The 26,685-nt window shown below is 35.8% G+C and overlaps 2 protein-coding genes across 9 annotated transcripts in view; both read left to right on the forward strand.

Moving 5' to 3' along the window:
• The window catches only part of PPFIA1 (PTPRF interacting protein alpha 1), a 58,569-nt gene extending 42,429 nt beyond the window's left edge, over window positions 1–16,140 (forward strand). For 3 of the 7 annotated variants that reach the window (XM_039356815.1, XM_039356817.1, XM_039356821.1), the window contains 13 exons: window positions 184–356; window positions 1,469–1,562; window positions 1,767–1,848; window positions 1,936–2,136; window positions 4,356–4,418; window positions 5,081–5,107; window positions 5,657–5,832; window positions 5,918–6,015; window positions 7,809–7,984; window positions 8,619–8,687; window positions 9,913–10,078; window positions 12,742–12,812; window positions 14,248–16,140. In XM_039356815.1, the coding sequence (XP_039212749.1) occupies window positions 184–356; window positions 1,469–1,562; window positions 1,767–1,848; window positions 1,936–2,136; window positions 4,356–4,418; window positions 5,081–5,107; window positions 5,657–5,832; window positions 5,918–6,015; window positions 7,809–7,984; window positions 8,619–8,687; window positions 9,913–10,078; window positions 12,742–12,800 (1,384 nt within the window). In that variant the 3' untranslated portion in view covers window positions 12,801–12,812; window positions 14,248–16,140. The remainder of the gene's footprint in view (window positions 1–183; window positions 357–1,468; window positions 1,563–1,766; window positions 1,849–1,935; window positions 2,137–4,355; window positions 4,419–5,080; window positions 5,108–5,656; window positions 5,833–5,917; window positions 6,016–7,808; window positions 7,985–8,618; window positions 8,688–9,912; window positions 10,079–12,741; window positions 12,813–14,247) is intronic. The other 4 variants (XM_039356818.1, XM_039356816.1, XM_039356819.1 and 1 more) reach the window with 4 other exon arrangements.
• Window positions 16,141–22,017: 5,877 nt separating this feature from the next.
• The window catches only part of CTTN (cortactin), a 33,118-nt gene continuing 28,450 nt past the window's right edge, over window positions 22,018–26,685 (forward strand). The window contains exon 1 of one of the 2 annotated variants that reach the window (XM_039356844.1): window positions 22,018–22,722. The gene's annotated coding sequence lies outside the window, so the exon portion shown is untranslated. The remainder of the gene's footprint in view (window positions 22,723–26,685) is intronic. The other variant, XM_039356845.1, reaches the window with a different exon arrangement.

Here is a 26,685-nt window from a genome sequence, read left to right on the forward strand (position 1 = left end):
TAAAATCAACTTAATTAATTAATTAATTAAAAACATGGTCTTCATTTTGCACTTTAGGCTGAATGTGTACTGTGTCATTAAAATATATTTGTATTTATTACTTATTAACTGAATGATCTTGGATTAGAATAGGTATGAGTAATGAATACTTTAGAAATGGCTTAACAATTTTGTGTCCTACAGTTCTACAGGCTCTCAAGATGGACAGATAAGCAATCCCAGTAGCAGTAATAGCAGTCAAGATTCTCTCCACAAAGCTCCTAAAAAGAAGGGGATCAAATCCTCAATTGGCCGCCTATTTGGTAAGAAAGAAAAAGGTCGATCTGGACAGATGAATAAAGAGATCCTGGGACAAGGTTGGTATATTACTAATCCAAAATATAAAAGTTGAATAAATGCTAGGATAACTATTATGCAAATTACTTACTTGTAATATTTGAAGTAAAAACTATAGTCAATTTCTGGCAAAAGACAGTTGTCTTTTGTATTATTTAGGTTCTGCTAATTTGAATAATATAGACTCTATGTCTACGTTATTCAAATTAGCAGAACCTAACTTAAATAATACAGTTAACTCTACTACACATACTGATAATTATAAAAATATACATATTTCTCAGATATGTACCAAAGTCATGGGTCACAGGAACTTAATAACTATATAATTTTGTGTGAAAGTGCTAATTTTTGTATTTTTTGGATCTAGATCTTTTATGGTCTGGATGTTCGTAAACATTTTATACTTGAGCTGCTACAATTCAAGACTCCTCTCATATAAGCAGTACTCCCAGCAAAGCTGTCTCCTATATTTGCACATATTAACAAGGATGATTAGGGAAGTCCCTTGCAAGTGGCCATGCTAGAGAGGACACAATTACTTTAGTTTCAAGGGCTGCATTTCATTTAGGGTTCCTAAAATAATAATAATAAAGTTGGAAGGGACGTTGGAGGTTATCTAGTCCAGCCCCTTGCTCAGGCAGGAAATCCTACACCATTTCAGACAAACGGCTGTCCAGTCTCCTCCCAAAAACCTCCAGTATTGGAGCATTCACCATCTCTGGAGGCAGGCTGTTCCACTGGTTAATTGTTCTCACTGTCAGGAAGTTTCTCCTTAGTTCTAGGTTGCTTCTCTCCTTGATTAGTTTCCATCCGTTGCTTCTTGTCTTGCCTTTAGGCGCCTTGGAGAATAGCTTGACTCCCTCTTCTTTGTGGCAGCTCCTGAGATATGAATTATGACTTTGAATTTAATTACCCCCCAACAATATACATAGCATCAATAGTTAACATACGAATTAAATTCATTAATAATATGAATTTAAAGTCACTAAGTAATTAAGATAGCAGTGCATTGATTGCTGGACAGCAGACAAAATGATAGGAGATGTGCCTTCTCCTTTTTATGCATATCTAACACTAATTCAGAAACATTAGAGAAGATATTTATCACTATAATTACTGTTTCTTACAGTTAGTGTATTAGAAGCAGAAAGTTCAACTCAAGATGGTTTGGGGCTTGGAAAACTTGGAGGACAAGCAGAAAAGAATAGAAAACTGCAAAAAAAGTAAGTCCCAATATATTAAGAAAACTTTTAGGTTAGAAACTTCTCCTTCATGACTTATTTGGCTTTTAAAGGGACAAACAGTTCTACTCAACTTGGGAGGAATTTGCAGCTTCCGATAATGTGTAATAAAATTAATGAAGGAAGAAAGATTATAGCGGGCAGTAGTGAAGCAAATATATTAATGTACGTTGCTGATTTTCTTAGGCATGAACTTCTTGAAGAAGCTCGGAGGCAGGGTCTGCCTTTTGCTCAATGGGATGGCCCCACAGTGGTTGTCTGGCTAGAGGTAAGAAATCTTTTCAATTTCAAATAATAATTCCTTTAATTTGAAACTTTTAAGTAATTATATACCTTTCTGTATTTTTTTTTCCAGTTATGGGTTGGGATGCCAGCTTGGTATGTGGCTGCTTGCCGTGCAAATGTGAAAAGTGGTGCTATAATGTCAGCCTTATCGGATACTGAAATACAGCGTGAAATTGGAATCAGTAATCCTTTACATAGGTTAAAACTGAGACTTGCCATACAAGAAATTATGTCACTAACGAGTCCATCGGCTCCTCCTACATCAAGAACGGTAAGAGAACTTGGATAATGACATGAAGAGACTAATGAGAAAATCAGATTTTCTACTCATTCACATTTGTTATGGGCATAAGCTATTCTCTTCAATAAGATGATGCTCTTGAAAGAAAAAATAGTGTTGTGAGAACATTAAGAAAATGGCAAGAAATAAACTACTTAAATAAGTCTGTAATAACTTGTTACTTTTTTTCTTAAGCTACTTATAATGTAAAAGCTGACATATGATTTCTCTGGTGAGCAAGGCCATTGAAATACTTTGAAAGTGAAGTAGCAGATAGTCCTCCTACTTAGCTCTAAAGAAAGGATTGCAGCCTGGTTTGTCTTACTACAATGTGTAGAGTATGTTGCAGGGAAGAGAGGTTTGTTTTAAAAACATGATAATACAGTAAAGGAATGAAGCTTATTTTTTGGCTACTGAGACCAACAAGTGTTTATGGACCTTAACTTTAAATTTGTACTGACTGGAATCCAGAAGAGACTGGATTCAGTGGAATTGTGCCCATAGTTTTTCGGTCACGTGTTCACCTTTGCCACAAATCTGTTCCTGAGGATCAGTAGGCTTTCTACAGTGATGCAGGATGAGATATGCAGGACAGAAAAAAGTGAGAGAAATTTAGCAGGCTTTCTTAGGAAATTAAAAGTTCCGTTCCTGCTCATGCAAGACATGTGTTGTGGTTCCGGCTAATGAAACATTCCAAAGAACTTCCAGGCATTTGTTTTCATAAAAGTCTTTTATTGTTACAAAATGTCGGCACAGGCACAGCGGAGGGATGCTAGGATCTAAGTTCTCTTCCTCTGAGCAGTTAAATTATCAGCATGTTCCCTCCCTAAATTAGCCGTCATATCTCACACTATCCAATTAGTGTGAAGGTCAAATGTTTTCTTCCTCTTTCTTTCCCGGGCTTTATCCCCAATGCCCCTTCTGCTCTTTATTAACCCCATATTTACCAGACAATTCTGCATATTATCAAAAGCAAGAATATACAATATTTGCAGCGTTGACAACATGTGGATTAGCCAGAACCACCTAGATGCCAAATACTTTACATATGGGAACTTAGATAAAGTAAATAGTACTATGGTTCTGTCCAAGTAATGTTCTAGTAAGTGAGGGGCCACACTGGTAAATTTCAATTAGATACATTTCATAGTGCATTTAGTCTAGTATATTGTGTCCAGTACATTTTAATTTCATTTTATTTGTAGTGATCACTGTGTGATTAGTATCAGCAAATTAAATGGGAACTAGATGAAAACTGTAATATGGCTATGCATCCAGATCTGAATTAAAATTTATTCTGGCTGCGTATATACATCTCCCAGCAATTAAGGATTAGCATAGCTTTCCCTAATCTTTTTTCTTCCAAAACTGTTGGACTACAATTTCTTCATTTCCCAGCTAACATTGCCAACAGTTAGACTGACTGGATATTTTGTGAACTGCAATTTTAAAACATTTGGATGACAGGCTTTCCTCTTATGAAAATAACTGTGGAAAAAATACTGATTTGACAGAAAATTGGGGCAATTAAAGAATAATTGGATCTTAGAAAACAACTTCTAAATTCCCTTGGGTGGTTAATGTAAAGTGCCAAATAATGGCTTACTGGTACATAATTAAATCTTGAGCTTGCATGTTATACTTACTATCTAATTTGTAATAAAATATATTCTGCTTGTGTTCTATTAGTAAAATGTGGTTTGTACTTGTTCTTAAATCCAGGATCACAAATCAGTTTGAAAATGGTTTGCAATCCTAGGCTAGAGAAGTGCAAACCACAATTTTGTTGTTAATTACCATAAGCTAGAAAATGTGGGATGAATGTGCACAAGAGGACCTGATTTGCTAAAGTACTGTATATTATATTTTCGGAACAGAAAATAGATATTTGGCAAATAACTTAAAAGCAACTGAAGCACTCTCAAAATATAATTGGAATACTCAGTGTAAATATTATGTCTGGAAGCCATAATGTAGCAATTTTATTTATTACCCTTTTTTAAAAATATAGTTTTGCATTTAATAGAGATAAATGTATTTACCTGTGGGGCTTGCTTTTCACATCAGCTTATACTTAATGGTCTTGAAACTTGCTTTTGCCCATGCCTGCTCCTTAAACACATCTGTTGCTTATATATTCTGCAACCTTTCCTCTTTGTTACTGCTTTCCTTTCATTGGATGTGATTGTTTCACTATGGGGTCATTTTAGACTACAGGAAATGTCTGGGTAACGCACGAAGAAATGGAAAATCTTACATCTACACCACAAACGGTTAGTTGTGGAAGTGCTTCTACTTCTTGATTGCTTGAATCATATACATCTGGAAAAATAGAAATATTAATGTAGCTAGATTCTTAATTATGATTGATTTTAATGACTAACCCATTTGAAATTTATCAGCCATACTGTAAAATGTTTTTCCACCAAGATCATTGTGTAGCTTAGAGGAGAATAGAACATTTGCCTGTGTATATTTCAAAGAAGATCAATGCATTAATTGTACGAGATGCCACTCCTTAAAATTTTTCCTTGAGTTTTTATATAGAGGTTGCTTCTTGTGTGGAAAAATAAAGCAGTATGTGGTATCTCAGTCTTCCTGAAGATATAAATATATTCAGAAAAATGCATATATGCACAATTTTGGATGCATGGTTCTTTTATCTTGAAATAGCATGTTGCTTTTTTCACTATTGAAATATGACCACAATCCAGGAGAATAATTTTACGCTCTAAAATATTTACTGTTTGGGGATAGATAAGTACAATTAATAAATCATGCAGAGATAAAATGTCTATTGAGAAAAACTTAATACAGATTTACAAGGTTATTTATCTCCCTGGATTGTAGCCATTAGCTTGAATTTACTTAAATTACTAAACTTATAATACTAACATTGTATGTCCTTTTACTTTTTCTAACTACCTAACGTCAGGAAGATGAGGAAGGAAGCTGGGCTCAGGTTGGAGACTTTTCTTTTACGTGTTTAAGCGTTAGCTAAAATTTATTAAATCATAAAATCCAATTTTCAGTGCTTATTTATATATTTAACAGAAACACATCAATTAGTTTTTCTTCAGAATAATTCTTATTTAAATATTCATATTCTGAATAATTTTTGAAATATTAAAAGACTTTAGAAATTGACATGTATTTATTAAATTTGTTTGCCACCCATCTTGCTGCAAGGTGATTCTGGTCGGCTTCCCATATTAAAAACAATAAATTTAAATGTTTAAATATGTATTTATATTTTATAGCCTTATTGTTTAATGTTGTGAGCCACCCAGAGTGACCTCGCAGCGAGACATTCTCCCGATGGTTTACTGACAGGATGCTAGGAGCGATAGGTGATTAAAAACTAGAACAGTTAACATCTTTTATTCTGTCAGAAAAACAAGTCTCTGCTTAGAGCAGTTCCTATCAGTAGAGAAAAATGCTGGATTCAGTCCCCAATTTATATGTAAAAGTTCCTTATTTCAAATAATCCCTTGCTGTATTTTTTTTATAGACTTTAGCCTATGGTGATATGAACCACGAATGGATTGGCAATGAATGGCTTCCTAGTTTGGGGCTTCCTCAGTATCGCAGTTATTTTATGGAATGTTTAGTTGATGCTAGAATGTTGGACCATTTAACTAAAAAAGATCTTCGTGGTCAACTTAAAATGGTAGACAGTTTTCACAGGTAAATATATTTAAAATAGTAATTAATAATAAACATTTCAATTGCAGTGCTTAATCTCTTATATTTTTTTTAAACACTTTTAAAGAAATAGCTTCCAGTGTGGCATTATGTCTCTCCGAAGATTAAATTATGACCGAAAAGAACTTGAAAGAAGAAGAGAAGGAAGCCTGAATGAAATTAAAGGTAGACTTTTGCTTTTCTGGTTTTGATGCTGTTAATAATTTATTAAATTTAATACAACTTCAGGACCAAGCCAGTTTGGCATAGCAGTTAAGGCACTGCACTAGAGAACAAGAGACTGAATTCTAAGCTTCTCTTAGGCATAGACACCGGTTAAGTGACCCTGGACTAGTGCCCAACTCATCTCACTGAATGGTTGTTGTGGGGATAGCACTATGTATGCTGTCCTGAGTCGTTTAAAAAAAAAGGATAGGAAATAAATGTGATAAATATAATAAATAATAAAGTTATCTTAATACAGTGGTTTTCCATTGATTAAAAGACTGCATAGTTGTAAATATTCTCAAAGATGCTTCTTAGGTTTTATGCAGGATTACCATAAAATGCCCAACTTCTTATTATTGATCCTATGTTCAGTTTGTTTAACCAAGCAATAGCATTATATAATTTCTTTGTTCTTAAGATGTTTATATTAAGCATATTGAGAGACAATAAACTATAAAGTAAATAAAACTATTCAGGCTTATTAATTGTGTATAATACATCCTGAACAATGAAACTTGTCTTCCTTAACTCTGTGCCAGCTTTCAGAAAGCTTTTTATGGACTAATCAGTGCAGCTCAGGTATACAGCTAGAAAGGGGAATTAATAAGTCCATGGAGTTTCTATCTTTTAAATATCCTTCCCTTCCCTTCCCTTATGCTTTATTTAGTGGCTACATTCATATACTCTACAAAGCTAGGATTTTATTTATACGCATCATAATAATAATCCACAATAGCTGGCTTCACACATTATGCTAAGCCCAAACTAGGCTTAGCATGATTGATAAAACAGGCTCTAATGTATGTTAAATGAGCATAAACTTAATTCTTTTAAAAAATGTAGTCTATGAAAACTTTATTAGCAATATTATAGTGCAGTTTTATTTATTTTATTTTATTTATTTTATTTTTATGAGACTTATATACCGCTTTAAGTGCAAGCACTCTCTAAGCGGTGTACACCAGTAAGCAATGTGTGTGTGTGTGTGTGTGTGTGTGTGTGTGTGTATCATTTTACCTACCTCGGAAGGATGGAAGGCTGAGTCAACCTTGAGCCGGTGAGATTTGAACCGCTGACCTGCTGAACACAGTCAGCTAAAGTGGCCTGCAGTACTGCACTCTAACTGCTGCGCCACCTCGGTTAATGAAACTTGGAGAATTTATCAGTTATAACTGTTTTTGTCATCTATTGTTAAAATGCAAGTCTAATAAATACTGGGAAAAAATAAAATAGCTATAATGTACTAACACCAAAATATGACTTCATTCCTTAAGTACTTTCACTCCTATTTGAACTACAAATTGTGGTTCATATGAAAATACTTCATCAAATAAATTGTACATCTTGTGAGCACAAAGTCCAAATGTGTAAAACTATTTTTTTCTGAACTTTGATGTTCAGTAGGACAGTAGCCCAACGATCTATCAGCCCCCCCTCTCCCTCCTCCCAGTAAATGTTGGGCTTTCATTCAGATTACTGGTGAAACTATTAAGACTGTTCCACTGAAAGAAATAGAACTAGTTTTGCCATTTCTTCCTTCTATGTGCTTTTATAGATTTGTTTTGAAGGTTGAGGGAAGTTTCTGCAACAGTGTGGGAGGTACTGGAAGGGGAAATCAGTGAGAGCAGTTGGAGATTCCACTGAATCTTATATCATTGAATAGTATAGAAATCTGAACTCATCCTTTAATCTTTGGCAAGTACACATGATCAATTATTTGATGACTTAAATATTTATTTTTCCTTATATAGATGTCCTTGTTTGGAGCAATGACAGGATGATTCACTGGGTGGTATCAATTGGCCTTAAAGAATATGCAAATAATCTTATAGAAAGTGGAGTTCATGGTGCACTTCTGGCCTTAGATGAAACTTTTGATCACAATGCATTAGCTCTGTCTTTACAAATACCCACTCAGAATACACAGGTAATTATAATAATATCACTTGATGGGCGTTTTTATTCACAAGGTATATTTGGAACTTTATGATATTTAATACTGAAGCAATGAGAATTTTTTTGATTAACTATTTCAAGAAGACTTTTCACACTTCAATCTGACATGCCTGAATTTTATTTTTGTTACTGTGTTTTATCTGAGAGCTGTGACAGTCAAAAATCAAAGCAGATTCACTGATGATAATTAGAATCATAGAGGTGCAAGCAGACATTTTAATTGTCATGGTGAATACCTGCTCAATGCAAAACCCCCAATTAAATAGTCTAGTTAGACGGCTGGCTAGTTTCTGCCCTGTATCCAGTGAAGGGAAGCTTACTAACTTTTGACTAATTGGTTGCACTTGTCAAAAGTAATTGTTAGGTATTTTTGCAGTCTGCAATTTAAACCCATTATTCTGAGTTTGGCATTCTGAAAAGGGAGAATACTAGTTTTGACTTTTTATATGACATTCTTTGAAGTATTCAAAGAATGGTATCATAAACCCAGGAAAATACTATTTTGTTTGAACATTTAAATTATATAAATTTTGTAAATCTAAATTCTCAAAGTGTAGCTCAAATGTTTGAAATATTTTTAAGTTTTGTAATTATTTTTAATTTAGGCTCGTGCTGTCTTGGAAAGGGAATTTAATAATCTTCTTGTGATGGGTACAGACAGAAAGTTTGAAGAGGTAAGTTTAATTTTATGAATTATTATTTATATGGGCAGCCAAAATAATCTGCATCAAATATTTCTTTACAGAAAAATTTTGAAGTATGTGATACCACATTCACTGCAGAAAGATATATTAATAAGGTTTTCATATAACTAATGGCCCATCTTTGTTCTTTCTGCTATTATAGAACCCAGAATTAATAGTACTTACTAATGCAGACAAAATGACTCACTGTGTTCAAAGATAGTTTAGATAACTTGTTTCCTTAATTTTAATGTAATATATAATTTAATATATAATGTCCTTTCTCCACTACATGTTCAGTATCACTTTATCTTCAAGATTTTTCATTGTTCTGTTCTTTCTATACATGAGAGAAGAAAACAAGCAGCAGTAGTTCCTGTTGTAAATTGTATCAAGATTTCATATGGTATATCTCATACTGTTTTGATTAAGTGTTACTGATCAAAATCTGGTGTCATGCTTTGGATTCAGCCATAAGAGTGTATCAGTTCTATAATATTCTAAGAAAGTGAGACCACTGGGAAAAAGTCACACAAGTGGCATAAAATAAAAATGAATATGAAGAACTAAGTAAAACTCCTCTTCAAACTTAATCTGTGGTGATCCTGGTAGCAAAATTTACTTTGTTTTTTTAACCACCATAATGTCCACATCTTCCTTAATTGAGCTATTTACAAATGTTGAGGAACCTATTGAATCTGAGTAGAAATCTCAAACAATTGCAGTAACTAGTTTTACAGATAAAATGAATCATAACATCAACATCATGATTGTTGATAATTTTTAAAAGAAGCAGATGCAGAACACTTCATTATTCCCACTTCATTATGAGAATGTAAGTGCTGGTATACCACCCATAGAGATCAAGTTTGGTAGTAAAAACCAGAAAACTGATTTACCATGTAAATCTATTACCATGTAATTCTATTGTTGGTAACAGCTTATGAGACTTTATAAGAAAAATGTATTTACTTTAAGTACTAAGATATAGGGGAGTAAAGTATTATTTTTATAAAAAGAAGGGGATATTAGGATTTGGGGGGGGAATTCTGACCGTAAATTCTTGTAAAAAGGCCAGTAAAATGTAAATTTATACTTAAAGGATACAGCTATGGTACCTGTCATAATCTTCTGTAACATATCACAAATATAGAAATTTTGTAGTGTCTTGTTGATTTTCTAGTATGATTTCTCAGCACGCTTGTTAATTTGACAGGATGATGATAAAAGCTTTAGACGTGCACCGTCATGGAGGAAGAAGTTCAGACCAAAGGACATAAGGGGTTTAGCTGCTGGATCAGCAGAGACCCTCCCTGCAAATTTTAGAGTTACCACTTCAATGTCTTCACCTTCTATGCAACCAAAGAAGATGCAGATTGATGGTAAAACGTTAATTATTTAAGCATGATATTTATTTCTGAATTAATTTGTAAGTGAACTGAAAAGCATTTGTTTTGTGTAGAAAACTCACTCTGCATGACTTACTGGATTGCTTTAATTTCTAGTGAATGATTGTAGTATTTGTATTTTGTGCTCCTGTAGTATTAATAACTGGCTATCCATGTACTCTGTTTAATGAAATCTTCAGTTGTCTTTATCATTTAAAAATCCCTTTTACAAAAGAAAAAGTAAAAAAAAAAATGGAAATGTTTATTAGCTTATTGTTGTATTAAGATAATGTCAATTCATCTTTTCAGGGAAATGCTAAAATATAATTGGGTATTTATTTATTGAAAGTATTTATAGTCCACCATTATTCAAAATATCTTGTGTCATTTATTAAACAGTAAGATAATATGGTACAGGCAGTCCTTGACTTATGACCACAGTTGGCACTGGAATTTCAAGTGCTAAGTGATGTGGTTGTCAAGACAGTCATCACATGATCAGATCCAATTTTACGACCATTTTTATCGTTAAGTGACTCACAATGGTCATTAAGCAAATCACACAATTGTTAAGCAAATTACACAATTGTTAAGTGAATTCAGCTTTTCCAATTGACTGAAGCTGGCTGGGAAGGTTGCAAATCACAATCACAGGATCCCAAGATGCTGCATCTGTTGTAAATGTGATCTGGTTGTCAAGCAACAAATTGTGATCACATGACTATGGAAGTGGTGTGACAGTCATAACTTCATGGATCAGTTGTAATTCACTTTTTTTAAAGCCATCATAACTTTGAACCATGGTTAAAACTGTTATAAGTTGAGGATTACTGTACAAATAAGTATTTTTTAAAAAAATACTAAGACACAATAATGATCATAGTAATATTAACAGGAGAAATTTAAGGGATAGAAGACACTATATCTTCAGTGAGGGAGTAAAAAGCAAGGTCCTTATCTGACACTGAAAGATAGATATCAGTGTCCAGGGATGAGTTATTCAACTAGGAGCCATGACAAAGAAAAATCCTTCTAGCATAACATTCTTCTCACAGTCTTGAGATGCTAAAGATGCCCTCATGCCTCTTCAAAATTTGGACAGGTACATAATCCTTCAGGAATCAGAGTCTAAACTATGGAGGGCCTTAACATTACAACAACCTTGAACTTCAACCAGCAAAATAAAAGTACTCAGTGCAATTCTTGTAAGACCAGTATTATATAGCCTCTGAAGGGTCTTCTGGATAACATCCTTGTTACTTCACTCTACACTAACTTCAACATCTGAATTATATGCAAGGACAGGTCAACAGAGAGCACATTGTAATAATCCAAATGGGAGAATACCAGAGTACGGGCTACGTGTTCCTAGCATTCAGCAGCATGTTAAAATGTTATTTTAAAATTCTGATCTTTTAGTTTTCTCTTGTTGATAGCTCTATTTTGTTCATCTTTATTTTACTTTTGTTATCTTGCTTCTTGATTCCAATCTTGATAATTTTGCAGTTGTTTTCATTCCCCCCCCCCCCCCAACTACCTGAGGTCATTCAGGCCCAAATAAAAAAGTTTTATCTTTCAGTCAGTCATTAATTTTTAAAGAGTGAAAATTTCAAAATATATTTGATTATTTTCTATATATCTTGATCTCCATTTTATCAGGGCAAAGCATTAAATGAAGGTTATAAACACACACATTGATACTGCCCTCAAGTTTTCTAATGCCAAAAAAATCAAAAAATTTTTAAGATCAAAAAGTTTATATGAAATAAAAATGAATAGTAAATGATTTAAAAACTATAGTATGTATCACCTTAATCAGTGCATTGTTAACAGCCTAGAGACTGCTTTTTGCAGGTAGTGATTAAATGTCTATTGGTTGATGAGGGGCTACACAATGTGTGGCTGGCAATTTGAACTTTTAAGACCTGTCTTCAGTTTTTGTCTACTAGGATCAGAATTGTAAGCTTTATTTTTTATATATAAAAATATATAAAAAATAAATACTATATATTATAGTGTATTAGTATTAAATATTAGCATTAGTGGGCAAATTTGGCTGATTCAGAATTATGGTTAATGTTTTAACTACTCTCTGCACCAGAATAATTTTATTAATTATATTTCATGTTATCTTAGTGAATATATTTAGAGAATACAGATAAAAGATAAAATAATAGAAAGGTCTCTTGTGCCTTAACAAAGTGATGGTTCTCCTTCTCTGAATGTTGTTAAAAAGCTACTGCTTATTATAGGGACTTAAATAATTGTCTTGAACTAGAACTACAGGATTTCAAATAGGAGTCTTTCCCAGCCTGGAGATTTCCAGGATCATACTCAAAACCATGTGTTCTCCCTTTTAGTTTTGGCTTTTTATACTGTGATGAGAAACTAAGTTATTTTAGCTTGCTCAAATGAATGGGGATGATGTATAACTCAATCAGTAAAACCCATTTAATAGTCATGCATTCATGATTATTAAGTATGTTCAAAATCTACCTGTTATATTAAGAAGTGATTTGAAATATATACTGAAGCTTGCAAAAACGAAGATATAACCAGGAATGCTACATTCTGTGTAGCTAACATTTTGTAACTTTCTTGTGCAATACTAACTGCATGCTGTATTCTGCATGTCTTCTTGATTGTTGTTGAAATAGGCAATGTATCAGCAACACAAAGATTGGATTCTGCTACAGTAAGAACTTATTCATGTTAAAGACTTTCGTTGGTAAGTAAAAGTGATAACACTGATGAACAATATGCATTTATTGTATTCAAGGTTTTACTCTAGTGACTATGGCATATTGAAGATTAGGGCAATTGGAATTCATTGTGTAAAATTCAGAGTTATGAATTTATAAATTAGTTTGCAGATTACATGAACTAGTAATCCTGTCATAGAATCATAAGACTGAAAGGGACTTTGAAGGTCCATCCCACATAAATGGCTGTTCCAGTCTTTTCTTGAAAACTTCAGTGCCGGTGTACTCATGACTTAGGAGGCAAGACGTCCCATAACTTAATAGCTCTCACAGTCAGGAATTGCCTCCTTATTTCAAGTTTGGATCTCTCTCTATCAAGCTTCCATCCTCCTTGGCCTTATCTTACCCTCTGGTGCTACGGAGAAGAAATCCAGACCCTCTACCTCGTCACACTCCTTCATGCCCAGCCTTGTCTAGGCCTGGACTATGGAAATTAAATATTTTGCTTACTCATATTGTGTGCAATGTAACTAACTTACATTATGTTTAATATAAATGCATTGGGCAAAATTTAGCTTTTGAAAGAGACAAGATGAGGTGATGGCTTTCACCAGTTTTGTTTCCCAAAGTATTCTGGATAACTACTCCAGTGAAGGAGTTAGAGGATCTGTGGCAGAAAGAAGGGGGAAGAATAGAAACCATTCCCTGACCCCTACATAGAAAGCTTCTCCCGTTCCATGAGCTGAAGTGGTTTGTCATTCTCAGAACAAACCTGGTTCAGTCCATTCTATTTATATGTAAAATACAAGAAATATATATTTGTTGCATATTTTATTGTTAAGCTAATGAGCAAAGGGCTATAAATTGTATTGTTTATTAAAATTTTTGGTTTAGACAAATATTACTGTCTAAGTAGATCACGTTCAGTAAATAAAACATCTTTTTGGTACAGCTAAATATACTATATTTGCTAGTTCTAAATATATTTTAGTAGTGGAAGCAAGTCTAGGAAGGTAGCCACATACACAGTTTATATTGTATATGCTTTTGTTATTAAGATATTCTAATCCAAGCAATATATTGTCAAACTTCCATGGAATATGCCCCGATCATCCTAAAAGAGGCATTACATCTAATTCTTTCTGTGTCATATTTACAGTTGATTTTGAGAGGTTGAAGGAAGTTATACAATGTGTAGCCATTCTTGTAACTTGCAAGTGTTGTCACACATAAGTGAAGCCTTTCACATTGCTAGTTATCATGGGAATGGGTGTGAGGATTAAACTTGGTCATCTTATTTCCCACTTTCCTTTGGCAAGTAATCAGATTGTGGGAGCATTTTATTCCTCTCTTGATTGAAATTTGGTAGATGAAGGTTATTATCTTCTTTCATACTTGCTGTTACTTGTTTCATTATACTGATGGCAGTTTCTGAAATTAATATGTTTATTTTACTTTCAGTTTATCCCCACTATTTCTACAGATGAACTGAACCATTTTGAACCCAATGACCACATTTTGGAAACAGCTGAAATCTTTAATCTGTTAATACTTGTTAAATCAACACTTTGAAATATTTTATTACAGAGTTTTTAATTAGCAGGTGAATTTGTGAGTACTATAAAAAGTATTTTAGATTAAATGTTTCTTATGTGGGTGTATGTGTGTCCCATTACTTAATTTTCTATTAAAATTGTCAATCAAGTTATTACTTTATGTTAATTTTAGTATTTTCATCTGAATGTACTGTAATGCTTGTATGTATCTGTCCCTGTAAGCAATATAGGGCTTTATTGTAAATTATGCAGTTATTGTAATTACCAATAATGAATTTAATAAAGTGAAGGTGAATTTTTTTTTACAATCTTTGTAAAGACATCATGACACCAAGCAATATCAATATATATATATTGCTGTTTGAAAAATGCTAGCTAGCTCTAAAAATTGAAATAATTCCTTTTTTTCAGAGAGGCATATGTTTATTAACAAAACAGGCATGGTACCTGATTCCATTTCCGTTAGAAACTGTACCTTTTAAACTTTTAACATTTGATTATTTAGTGTGTATTCTTATTTAAGGCTTTTGTTTAGTATAATTTGCTTTATATTCATAAATGTGGGAATTTGTAGAACATTATGAAACATATGAGACCTAATGAGGTCATTTATAACTACTTTTTGTGGCTGTATTTGTACAGTCTATGTTCATTGATTGAGCATAAGCAAGCCATAAGCGGAAATATTTTCTGTTAAGCAAGAATAGTTACTACATATTTTCTGTTAAGCAAGAATAGTTACTACATAAGAGTACTTGACAGGCAACATGGAGTGCTCCCTTTCTGGGTTTTGATGTGAAAATGTTTGTGAAAAGATATCAATGCAGTTCTTTTAATGGACCAATCATGATGCACTGCTGCCTCATGACAAAGATGTTAAGAGCATAACATATGGAGGCATGTGGTAGTGCAACTATTAAAAAGGCCTTACTTTTCTTATGTCATCTTTTAGATATATTTATAAGCTTGTTTTTAAATCCAGGCAGATTTTTTAGTTGTTAATAGTTTGAGTCATTGCAAACAGTATAAGTAGAAAATGCATCATTCATTTTTAAATAGCATCTTATGAAGCCAGCAAGGAGGAGATTCAGATCATGGTGCATTATTTATTATACAATAATATACATGGCATGTCTTTTTTCTGTATTTGGTTTTGGCTCTTTTTAAATTGTACAACTTGAATTCATTGTTACTATTTTTTCTATTAACCTTATGTGTACTTTGAATAATGTAACAAATTATGTACAGTCTAAGTACTTTGAACTATTTTTATCACAGTATTATTTATTGCTTTCAATAAATTTCTGAAGCATTTTTCCACTGCCAATAAAATGTTACTATCTTGTGATGAGGCTTGAGATGTTTTAAAATGGTAATTCAGATATTAATGCAAATGAAATATCTTGTGACGTATTAATGCTTCCTTTGGCAAAGACAGTTTTATAAGATCCTTTTCACTTTAGAAATCACACTCTGTATATTATATGTAAGATATACTATTACTATATAAACTTATCAAAATGATTTGTGCAAAAAATTTAAATTCTGAATGTTAATACATTCAAAGAAGATATATTCCAAGGAATGATTGTATGCATTAAATCTACCAGATCTCAGGTCCATAAATCCAGATAAGACTATCAGATAGCAGCAAAGAAATGTGGAAGACTCAATTTTTTTTACTGCTCAGTATTGATTATATGCATGCATATCTTAATCTGAATTTTAGATACTAAGACTAAGGAATTTAATCTTCATTGTGATTATACTGAAGCTATATATAAAATGATCAAACAGATTCCCTTTATGGTAACATCTTTTCTGTCATCATTGAAGGTGGAATTTTGCTTCATCTCTAATCTGTCTTTATGGCATAGCAGGATACTCATTCTGAGCAAAATGGTTTGTGAGCTACATAAAATATTATTTTACTTTTATGCTGCCTTTCCTCCTGACCTAAAGCGATGAACAGAAGTAAAATAAACAATATTCAATAAAACAGTTCAGTAAAATGGCCTACTATAAAATAAATCAGTAAAACAATAAAAATAATTGTGCAGCAGTTTAAAATGTAGTACATTGTAAATGCCAATATAACTATTCACATTTACTCAGTCAGTATAAGCCACAATGATGTTAACAGAGATGAAGGCTTATATGGATTTTAGAGAATAGCTTTTAGTTTATTAGTTTCACCTGAACTGTAAAGATTTGTGCTAACTTTAAACCTATCTAGCTGTGCAAATCAAGACTTGGGGAATTATTTTTAGTTTCTTTTGATATCCAATCAGATAGCAAATAAGAAATGGTTATGCCTGGAACAAATTCTAAATAGGCAGGCAGCCTGCCTGCCTGCCTGTGAATTTTGTGAAATTCATCAGAGAAGATGTCATTTTTCATTACACTACAAAGGAATACCCCGACATTTAATTTGTTAACAGGAGAGGGAGTCATAAGATCATGAAATCCCTGTATGCCCAGGGTGAAGCCAATTGTAATTCATGTAATTAGTAATAAATGCATACCAGCTATCTTTAAAATTATTTCTATATCACTTCCCATTGCATAGAATCCAGGAGCAATTTACAATTCCTGAAAGTATTTTAAAATAAAAATGAAATCAAATGTAGTGTAAAAGTGAAGAATATGTTAAAGAAACATTTATAGCAAAATAAATGGCTGAGAAGTTTATTTAAAAAATTCCGCATTAAGTGTAGGAAAATTTTTCCATATGAGGCCTTTTTCCTGCCCAGAATTATTTCAGCTACTAGCTTTTTCTTCATAGATAGAATTTTGGATTCACTACAGTTCATTTGTTCTGGTATGTGGGTATGCAGTTTGGCAATGTCTGCTACTTTTAATATTGTTGAGACTTCAAGTTCGATTTCTAGCCACAAAATATATGCTGTATCACAGGTTAGACTGCTTACAGTTTAGCTGTAAATCAGTTCCTCCTACTGTATTACAAACCTGATAAGTAGTTGCTAATTTCATTAACTTTCCTTATTGATGTCTTCGGCAGCAATACTTGAACTACTGTGTTATAAGTTGGCAGTTTGGGAGTTAATGGTGCTTTGCCCAGTGGAAACAGGAAATTCCTAGTACCCCATGAGTCTTTGCACCACAAGAATACTGGCAATGCTACACAATATGTGACTCATTAAGCAGGCAGCAATGGATGGGGAGAGGGAGAGGATAAAAAAGTCCAGCATGTAGGACATTTTCCCTTGGGATCCTTATTCTGCTAGCAAACCCTTATATTAATCCATGTAGCTTAGTCTCAAATTGAGGGCAACTAGGAGAGTATGTACACAAGGAGAAAGGTAGTTGGAAATTTCATGTGTGGCCATGACATCTTATACTCCTAGAAACTGAATGGTCATAATGGGAACCCATTCTCAGATGATTAGCTATGGTGTGTTCCTCATGTGCAACATCACAGACCTTTCAAAGACAGTGTGTTGATGTCACTCCTGACCACCCTCTCTAGGTGGTGGTTTCATCAGCTAGGCATTTTCCAATCACCTTGTGCTTCGAGCAAGTGCCAACAATTTAGTTATTCTCAGATCATAGGCACCTTCTGAATCATATGGACCCAGCATTAAGTTTATGCTCCTGTACTGGGTTGGTAGGGGCAGGAAACAATCTAAAGATGTGAGGTAGACCAAAAATAACTCTATTCCCATTGTTAGCCTTGTGAGGTAGTCCAGACAAGAAGCATACCCAGAGGTACTAGCTCTATTTTATTGTAAAATTATATTAACAATATAGTCTGAAGTCTGAAAGTACATCTCTCTCCACTCAGTTTTACAGTCTAAAAAAACTAGGAAAGGTCCCTAGTTTGTCATGTTCCTATTCCTTCTGTGGAATCAACCACCTCTTATCTGATCATTGTTAGGTCCGCGTGTCTCACAAACTCATTCCTACATACCATTACACCCTTCAGCTATCACAATTTCCTTGTTATACCTATGTATTTGTTGCTCCTAGTGAACAATGCCTATCGGGATTAATTGGTTGATAAGAATGAAAGTCAGAGACTGATTTCTCAGCTGTGGGCTTGGAGATAGCTCGGTCAGTGATGCCCAAGTATCAACTGGGTACAGGTTGTAAGTCACTTTTTCCAGGGCTGTTGTAACCTTGAATCATTGTTAAATGAATGGTTGTAAGTTGAGGACTACATATATATTTATGAATACTTAAATTTGTAATCTAGTATGTCTTGCGTTTTATTTAATTTTTAACAGTCTTTTTAATATAGTTGCATGATGTGTTTATATTTTTATAGTTTTAGTCATTTGAATGGCCTAGAGTCACACTTCATAGGCAGTATCATCATCATCATCATCATCGAGATAGCAGAATAGAGGAGAAAGAACTGGAGAAGATAACAAAATACAAAGACCTACAAATAGAAATAGAAAAACTGTGGCAAAAGCAAGCAAGGGTAGTACCAATAGTAATAGGCGCCTTGGGTGCAATCCCAAAACAACTGGAGCACCACTTGAATACCATTGTCATTGACAAATTCGCCACTAGTCAATTGCAAAAGGCGGCCTTACTAGGAACTGCTTCCATCCTGCGACGATATCGTGGACGATACCATCAAACATCCACATCTGCCTATCCCAGGTCCTTGGTAAGACTTGATAGGTAGGAAAAATGCCAAATCCAGTCTGAACATACTGGCTGACTGTGCGATGATCAATGATAATAATAATAATTACAATAATAATAATAAAGTCGGAAGGAACCTTGGAGATCTTCTAGTCCAGGGGTAGGCAACCTTGGCTCTTTTATGACTCGTGAAGTCCACGAGTCATAAAAGAGCCAAGGTTGCCTACCCCTGTTCTAGTCCAACCCCCTGCTCAGGCAGGAAACCCTATACTATTTCAGACAAATGGCTATCCAGTCTCTTCTTAAAAATTTTCTGTGTTGGAGCATTCACAGCTTCTGGAGGCAGGTTGTTCCACTGATATAACTGTGATAAATATACACATATATCACTCTTCCTTAGCCCACCTCAACTCACAGGATTGTTGTGGGCAAAATAAGAGAAGGAATGAATATTATGTGCACTGCCTTGAGTGATTTATAAAAACGATAAATGCAGGATAAAAATAAATGCCACATGCCAAATCCTATCAATCCTAGAATAAAATCAGATGGCTTTTCAGCATATTTTTTTTGCTGAAATCATGTTTCATGAGTCCTAATTGCTTAATATTGTAAATTAAGGCTAACTAAATTAACATTTGGCAAATCTAACCATTTTATTCATGATTTTCTTTAACACCAGTGACTTCTAGTAGGGGAGCATGGTGCCTAAGGTGACCAACTTTTTTACAATGAAAAGGAGGACACAAATAAATTGAAGAAAAAAATATTGTAAATAAAAGAAACATTTTATTCATTGCAACAATATTACAGAATACACTATAATATGATAAATGCATAATAAAAACATTTGTAGCAATAACATTTTATATTGAAATTATGCTTACATGCCTATTATTATTTAAATGAGTACTTTTCCATTGAATATTTTTTGTCAATGTATCATCTTCTAACAATATATTGGAAATATCTGAACAAGAAATATCCTTCATATTGAATTTTACGGCAAGTGCTGCAGCTAGAGTACCAACATTCAATCTCGATTTCTCACTTTTCCAAAAATCATTAGCAATTGAAAAAACCCTTTCAACTGCTGCATTAGTTCCAGGGCAGCACAATGTAAATTGAACAAGAATAAATAAATTTTCACATGGAATAGGTTCATTTTTGAAATGGCTGAATATTTCCACCCATCTTATCAATTTCAACGTGTTTATTTTCCTATTGTATTAATTTTTCATAATTTAAAAATACATTCAGCCTTCTAATTTCTTCAAAGAGACAATTGTTGTCTATTTTAATATCTGGCATTTCTTTAGATAAAAACTCAACACAAGATTTAATATCTGTCCAATATACTTGAGATGAAGTCAAAAAACACCATTGAAACTGTTATTTCCTGTGATATTTGTTTCAGACCGTTCTTCAATATATTGAAAACATGTTTGGTAAAAATTCTGCACTTCTTTGATAAACTTTTCCGTTATGCCCGGATTTGATTCCTCTAAGTCTGACAATTTTCTTTTTATAACTAAAGGAAGACATTTTAATTCAAATTGAGTTTTATATTGAAGGATAAAGTCATTCAAAATAAGACTAAACTTCTGTAGCTGAAATGTGTTCACCTTCAATCTCTTGAATCGTTCTGTGAAAAATAGATGCTTGATTATGTACAAAATACATAATATCTCAGATATTTCATTATTGAAAAATGATTCCAGGATTTTAGGACATTTGTCTAAACTTAAAAAATATGAACGAGAGGGTCAAATAATTGTAGAACATGCTCTATACAGCGAAGGTGAATTGGCAGGAACTTTGCACCCCTCCCTGCTACCCAACTACACCATCTCCTAGTTAGTCCCAAAGATACTTGGAGGAGACTAATTTCCATTTAGGGATGGAAAAATTAAAAAGGAGGAAATGCCATTTCAACGATAAATTGAATAAGGAATTTCCATTCATCACATCAAAGAAGGATAACATTGTTTTCTGCAATATTTGCAGCGGAGAATTTTGTATTGCAGGGGGTCACATGACCCTGGAACACTGTGACCATTATAAATATGAATCAGTTGCCAAGCGTCCAAATGGGCATGCTGCAATGGTCATAAATGTGAAAAATGGTCATAAGTCATTTCAGTGCAATTGCAACTTTGAACAGGGTTTTTTTTTTTTTTTTGGTCATCAAGTTTTTGACACATTGCTAGGTGGTACGTGAATATCGCCATATCCTAAAAGCGGTACAATCGGTAAAAAGGTTGAAAAGCCCTGCTGTAGACAACTTGCATGTGCAAAGTTTGCCGGCAATTCCTATTGGCTTTCAAAAGCCAATGGGGGAGTAGCACAGCTCATGCAAAAGTTGAAAAAAAACCATCAAAAAAGGTGCCAGAACGCTGTTCTGAGTGTTCTATGAGGGGAAAAAAAGCCCTGCAGATTAGTCTTCAAATATGGAAAAGGAGGACATGTAGGAGGACACTTTCGAGGGAGGACAGAACTTACAAAAGGAGGACTGTCCTCCCTAAAGGAGGACGGTTGGTCACCTTAGCAGGTGCCCCTTAATTATTTCTAATGTTTAAACAGTCATTGTCAAGGCGCAATTTCAAACACATTTTACTTTTTCAAATATGAGATGAATGCACGTTACTTTTAAATAAAAACTACATTTATCCAAAACGGCGCCCCTTTCCCCCCCCCAGGATCTGAAACATTTCTGCGCATGCTCGGCATAATCCATAGCAGCGCTTCACTCTTCCAGAAACTTGGCGCAGAAAGCGGGAGATTCGCAGGAGGGCACTAACTAAAGTAGTAGCTCTCCTGCTTCGGCCTTATCCTGCTGAAGTTAACTCTTTGCTCAAGACGGAGTCTCCCGAGCCGCTGCGCCTGCGGATAAGCAGAAATGCGCCGGCAAGAAGCCCCTACTGATAGGGCGACCTTTCTCCCTTCCCCCCAGCCCCCTCCTCAGCTCTTGCTTTGCATGCCTCCCCACGAACACACGCGAGCGCAATCCCCGCCTTCGTCGGGTTTCACGCAGCGCGCGTGCTCCGCCAAGCCAACCCGACGTTGACGGTTGGGAGACGAGTTGAAGGGAATTTTTGACCTTCGTGGGTTGCGTTCTTTTGGGCTACTTTTAAAGTGTTGGACTGCAAAACTTTTGGGCATCTGGCAACACGGTTGCTCGTTCGTAAAGGCCTTGCTCGATGAGTGCACAGATGGGCTCGCAACTCTCCGGCCGGAGGTGCGCCTTGGGGGGGAGGTAGACAACCGGTGGAAGAGTCGCAAGGGTCATCGGAAGTCAAAGCCAATCACCCCTCCCCCGTGCCATTTATAGTATTGGGGGCGCAGGCGCTCTGCTTCTTTCGAGGCAAAGGCTTCTTTAAATTGCGCGGGAGGGCAAAAATCAGACGCTCCGCTGGGCGAGCCGGCAGACAAGCCGCCGTGTTGCAGACGGGAGCAGGCACGCCGAAGAACTCCGGGATCTTTCTTTTTTTTTTTTTTTTTCCCCGCCCCAAGGAAACGGACGGATGCGGAGGCCGCGTCTTTTTGCCTCCTGCAAGCCCACACCGAAGGCCAAGCACCGACGGGTCGCCGTGGCCATATCCCACCTGATGACGCGCCATGCTGAAAAACAGGAAACGGGATCTTGGGAAAGGCGGAAATTGCAGTGCTAGCAGATCTCGGAAGGGCCAGCAGGCTAACGAGGAGCGGGCGTTGCGTCGGGAAGGAAAGCGCCTGGGCATCGGAGAAGTGGGCTGGCCGCAAAGTAAGTAGTGACAGGAACCCGGGTCCTTTGCCGAGGGTTTCACGGTCCCTCCGCAGGGGGAGAGAGCAGCGTGGACCGGCCGGCTCTTTCGTTTTTCTTCGCCGGCGGAATAGATGGCGCGGCCGGGAATCGGTGCTGTTTGAAAGGAAGAATAAAAGAATAATTTTTTTAAAAAAAAGGGAAGGGGAAAGAATAAGCTCGACCTGGCGTTATTCTGGTGCGGAGCTCATTTGCGACTCCGTGATCAGAATCTGGGCAGAGGCGGCGCTGATGCGGAGCCCAAGGTGGGGCCGCTCCTGCGATTTTGGCTGGAGGCAGCACTGTCCTCTTGTGAGCAAGCCTGATGGGGCGGCGGGGGCGCCGCTTGGCATCCTAGTGGGCTGCCTGGCTTCCTTGCTTCGAGGGCTCTTTGTTCTCCAGCACCTAGGCCGCTGATCAAAGGGGGTGGTGGTGGTGGTGGTTTTGTCGAATTTTTCTTCCCTCCCTGCCCGATCAGGAGGATGCGATTTGGCCGATTCCTGGCTCGCTCCCCGCACCTCCCTGCTTCGTTAATGCAGGACGAGAGGACGGTGGCGGTTCCTCTTTCGCCCGTCTTGATCAGCACGAGGTAGGGTGGGCATGGCAGGAGAAGCCGGGTCGGGTCTGCAGGCTCGTGACTAATGCTTCCTGGGCTGGATCTGCGGTGTAGGGGAATTGGCTGGCTTCCTTCCTAAAAATCCCTTTGGAAGTACAGTTAGGCAGGACACCCTTTTAAAAGCTGCAAATTGTTAAAAGTGGGAACCCTTTTTTTTTCTCTTGAAAGTAAAAATCAGTTTTAAAAAGGATCCAAGTTCTAGGGTAAGGGCAATAATTTTATTAGGACAACTCAAAATTGCAAGAAGTGGGCTGGTAAATCATGGAGCCAGCCATTCAATTAAATGAGATCACTATTGATTAGTATGCATATTTGCATATGTCAAGTCTACATGGATAGTTGGGGATGTTTTGTTGCTTCTGGGGACAAAAATGCAGAAGTAGATTTGGTATCAGACCTGATTTTTGGAATGGGATTGGAATGGAATTTTGGGGATGGAATGTTCATTGTGATTCAGCAAGTCACACAAAATCTTACTCATGGGCTACTGGCAAGGAGATATTTGATTCATCCAGGCTGAGAACAATATAACAGTAGGTTAGCCATGCTTTAAATATCTATGGGGTGTTCATTTAATTATCTGTACATTGATTTCTTTTCAAGATCAAAGTAATATTAAACTTAGTGTCTTGGGATTTTAATGCAAAGTGTACATTAATTTCTTTTCAAGATCAAAGTAATCTTGGTTTCTTAGGGTTTTAGTGCAAAGTATGTATCTGCAAAAATTGAATTCAAATTTCTGTGTTTCATTTAAGATATACTGCCTAATATTTTGGTTGCTTTTAACAGTTTTTTCCTCCCATGGTTCCTTTTTACTCTTTTAGCAGTAATTGCACCTAGACTAGAGGGTTGTGACCTTCATGTACATTTTCTTGGTTTGTCATTTGCTTTCTCCACACTGACCTCATGACCAAATTGAATTTGCAAAAGTCCTGCAGGAATGTACATTCTTTGTACTTGCCTTGGTGCTCCCCCTGTTTTTCAGTTTTGAAGATGATGTTACATTCTTGCTAAACAATTATGGAAGGCAGAGTACATTTCAAAACTATGATAAGAAAAAGAGATTGTGAAATGTACGTTTTTGAAGGGAAAAGGAGGCTAAGCTAGAAGGCTGGGTTAATAAGAAAAATAACAACAGAGTTGGAAGGGACCTTGGAAGTCTTCTAGTCCAACACCCTGTGCAAGCAAGAAACCCTATACCATTTCAGACAAATTGTTGCCTAATGTCTTCTTAAAAGCCTCCAATTTTGGAGAACCCACAATTTCTGGAGACAATCAATCCACTGATTAATTGTTCTAACTGTCAGAAAATTTCTCCTTAATTCTAGATTGGTTCTGTCCTTGATTAGTTTCTATCCATTGCTTCTTGTTCTGCCTTCAGGTGCTTTGGCGGGGCTTTGTGGCAATCTCTTAGATATTGGAACACTGCTATCATGTCACTCCTGGTCCTTTTTATTAAACATGTCATCAGTTTGGAGTCCTTGTGTTGTTGCCACAAGAGACCCAAGTCCAGCCCCCCCCCCAATTCTGTGGAGGCTCATCTAACGCCAATTTAGCTTTCACTGTTGGTTGACTAGATTCTTCTGTGAAGGTAGCAATAATAAACTCTTCTGTGTTTTGAATTTAATAAATGTGCCTGGTTATTTGTGCTGGACAGTTTGGGTTGTTAGAAATACTGGCCAAACTGGGAAAGGATTGAGAGAAAGTGTTTGTAAGAGAGGAGGAGGGGGCAGCAAGATTTTGAGTTTGGACAATTTTTTGTTCAATTTGTATCTGGCCTTTTGTTTAGGAGCTGAAGCTCACAACAGTGTAGGCTCCTGTCCTTGCATTCTTCCCTTTCATGATCCCTCTGAGGTGGGTTGGTTAAGAGAGAATAGCTGGTCTAATATTACCCAGTGAACGTCTGTGGCTGAACATAGAATCCCTGGTTTTAGTTCCACACTATTAACCGTTACCAATTAGCACACATTCAAGTTAATTGTAGTTAAGACTGCTTTACTTCTGAAATTTTCACACTGCCTAGATCTTAAGAAATTACTCTTAATAAGTAATTTATGTCAGTATACAGTATTTAGTTTTATCTGCTTCAGTTTGCATGCCAGGCTGCTTTAAAAGCACAGAACCAGTGGCAGCTTAGCCATAAAATCAGTGCATACCTCAGTCTCAAATGATTAACTCAAATGATAAAGGAGAGATTTCCTGTAATACCTGCAGCAACATGTCACGCTGACCATTACCAAGGTGAATTTACTAAGAAAGATTAAATTTCTCTTGGAATCCCTTCCTTAAATATGGGGATTCCTGTACAAATGCAGTGACTTCTTCTTTTATATTACGGATCTTTTAGGAATTATAACTGCTAGATAATTTGGATTAATTTGCCTACGCTATTTATTTCCCCAAATATAACTCTACAAATCACAGTGCTATTCTCCTTTCTTTGCGAGAGTTCTTGGTGCTTTCTGAGCTTGGTTCAGTGCTCTGCCCTGTCAGTGTTTTGTTCCTCTTGGTAGTTCCTTAATGAGGCTGTTGTTTACTGTTTGATTGTCTGAGTTGATAATTTCTTGATTGGGATATTTACTGCTTGATTGTTGGACTAGTATTAGTCCCTGTGTATAAACAGAGAGCAAACCCCATTCCCTTCTGGCACTGAAGAAATTACCTGGTTGAGTAATGAAATAGTGTAAACGAAGAGAGCACTAAGGACTCCATAGTTCAACCCCGAGCTACAAAGAATCTCTTCTATTGGCCTTCTTTCTTTGCTATGGTATGAATAGAATCTAAATTTCTTTGGCTGTTAGCAGTCAGAGTAGTACCAGTAGTAGCAGCTCTTGGGTTGTCTGAGCTTTCCATTCTGCCCCCCCCACCTCCCCCAAATTGCTATGTCATTGCTGACTTGTATGACATGGTTAGGCTCTGTCCAGCCTACTGTATAGTAATTGTAAAGAAATTTACAATTTATAATGGAAAAGCAAAGGGTACAGTAAAGGAAATGTAAGCCTTTGCACTGCTAACCACATCTGGTGTCGAACATTGGAAGAGCTATCGTTGGAGCACAACCTTCAGCCTTCCTTCGGTATGAAACTGAAACCTAGAACGGAAGAGAAGTGGAAAATACTTGCTCCAGTTCAGCATCTCTGATTTTGGTTGAATCGCTGAAGGTTACATTTTAATTTGCTGCAGTTTAATCCAATGATTTTTTTTCTTTGAAATAAACTGCAGAGAATTCACTGGGGTTTTCTCTTGGGTAAATATAGGAAAGGCCACAACCTTATTTTGGTTGATTATATTTGTGAGATGTCATAAATCAACTTTATGGGATTTTGGCC

Source organism: Crotalus tigris, unplaced genomic scaffold (assembly GCF_016545835.1).
Source record: "Crotalus tigris isolate CLP2741 ecotype Arizona unplaced genomic scaffold, ASM1654583v1 scf7180000018831.1652172, whole genome shotgun sequence".
NCBI classification, from domain to species: domain Eukaryota; kingdom Metazoa; phylum Chordata; class Lepidosauria; order Squamata; family Viperidae; genus Crotalus; species Crotalus tigris.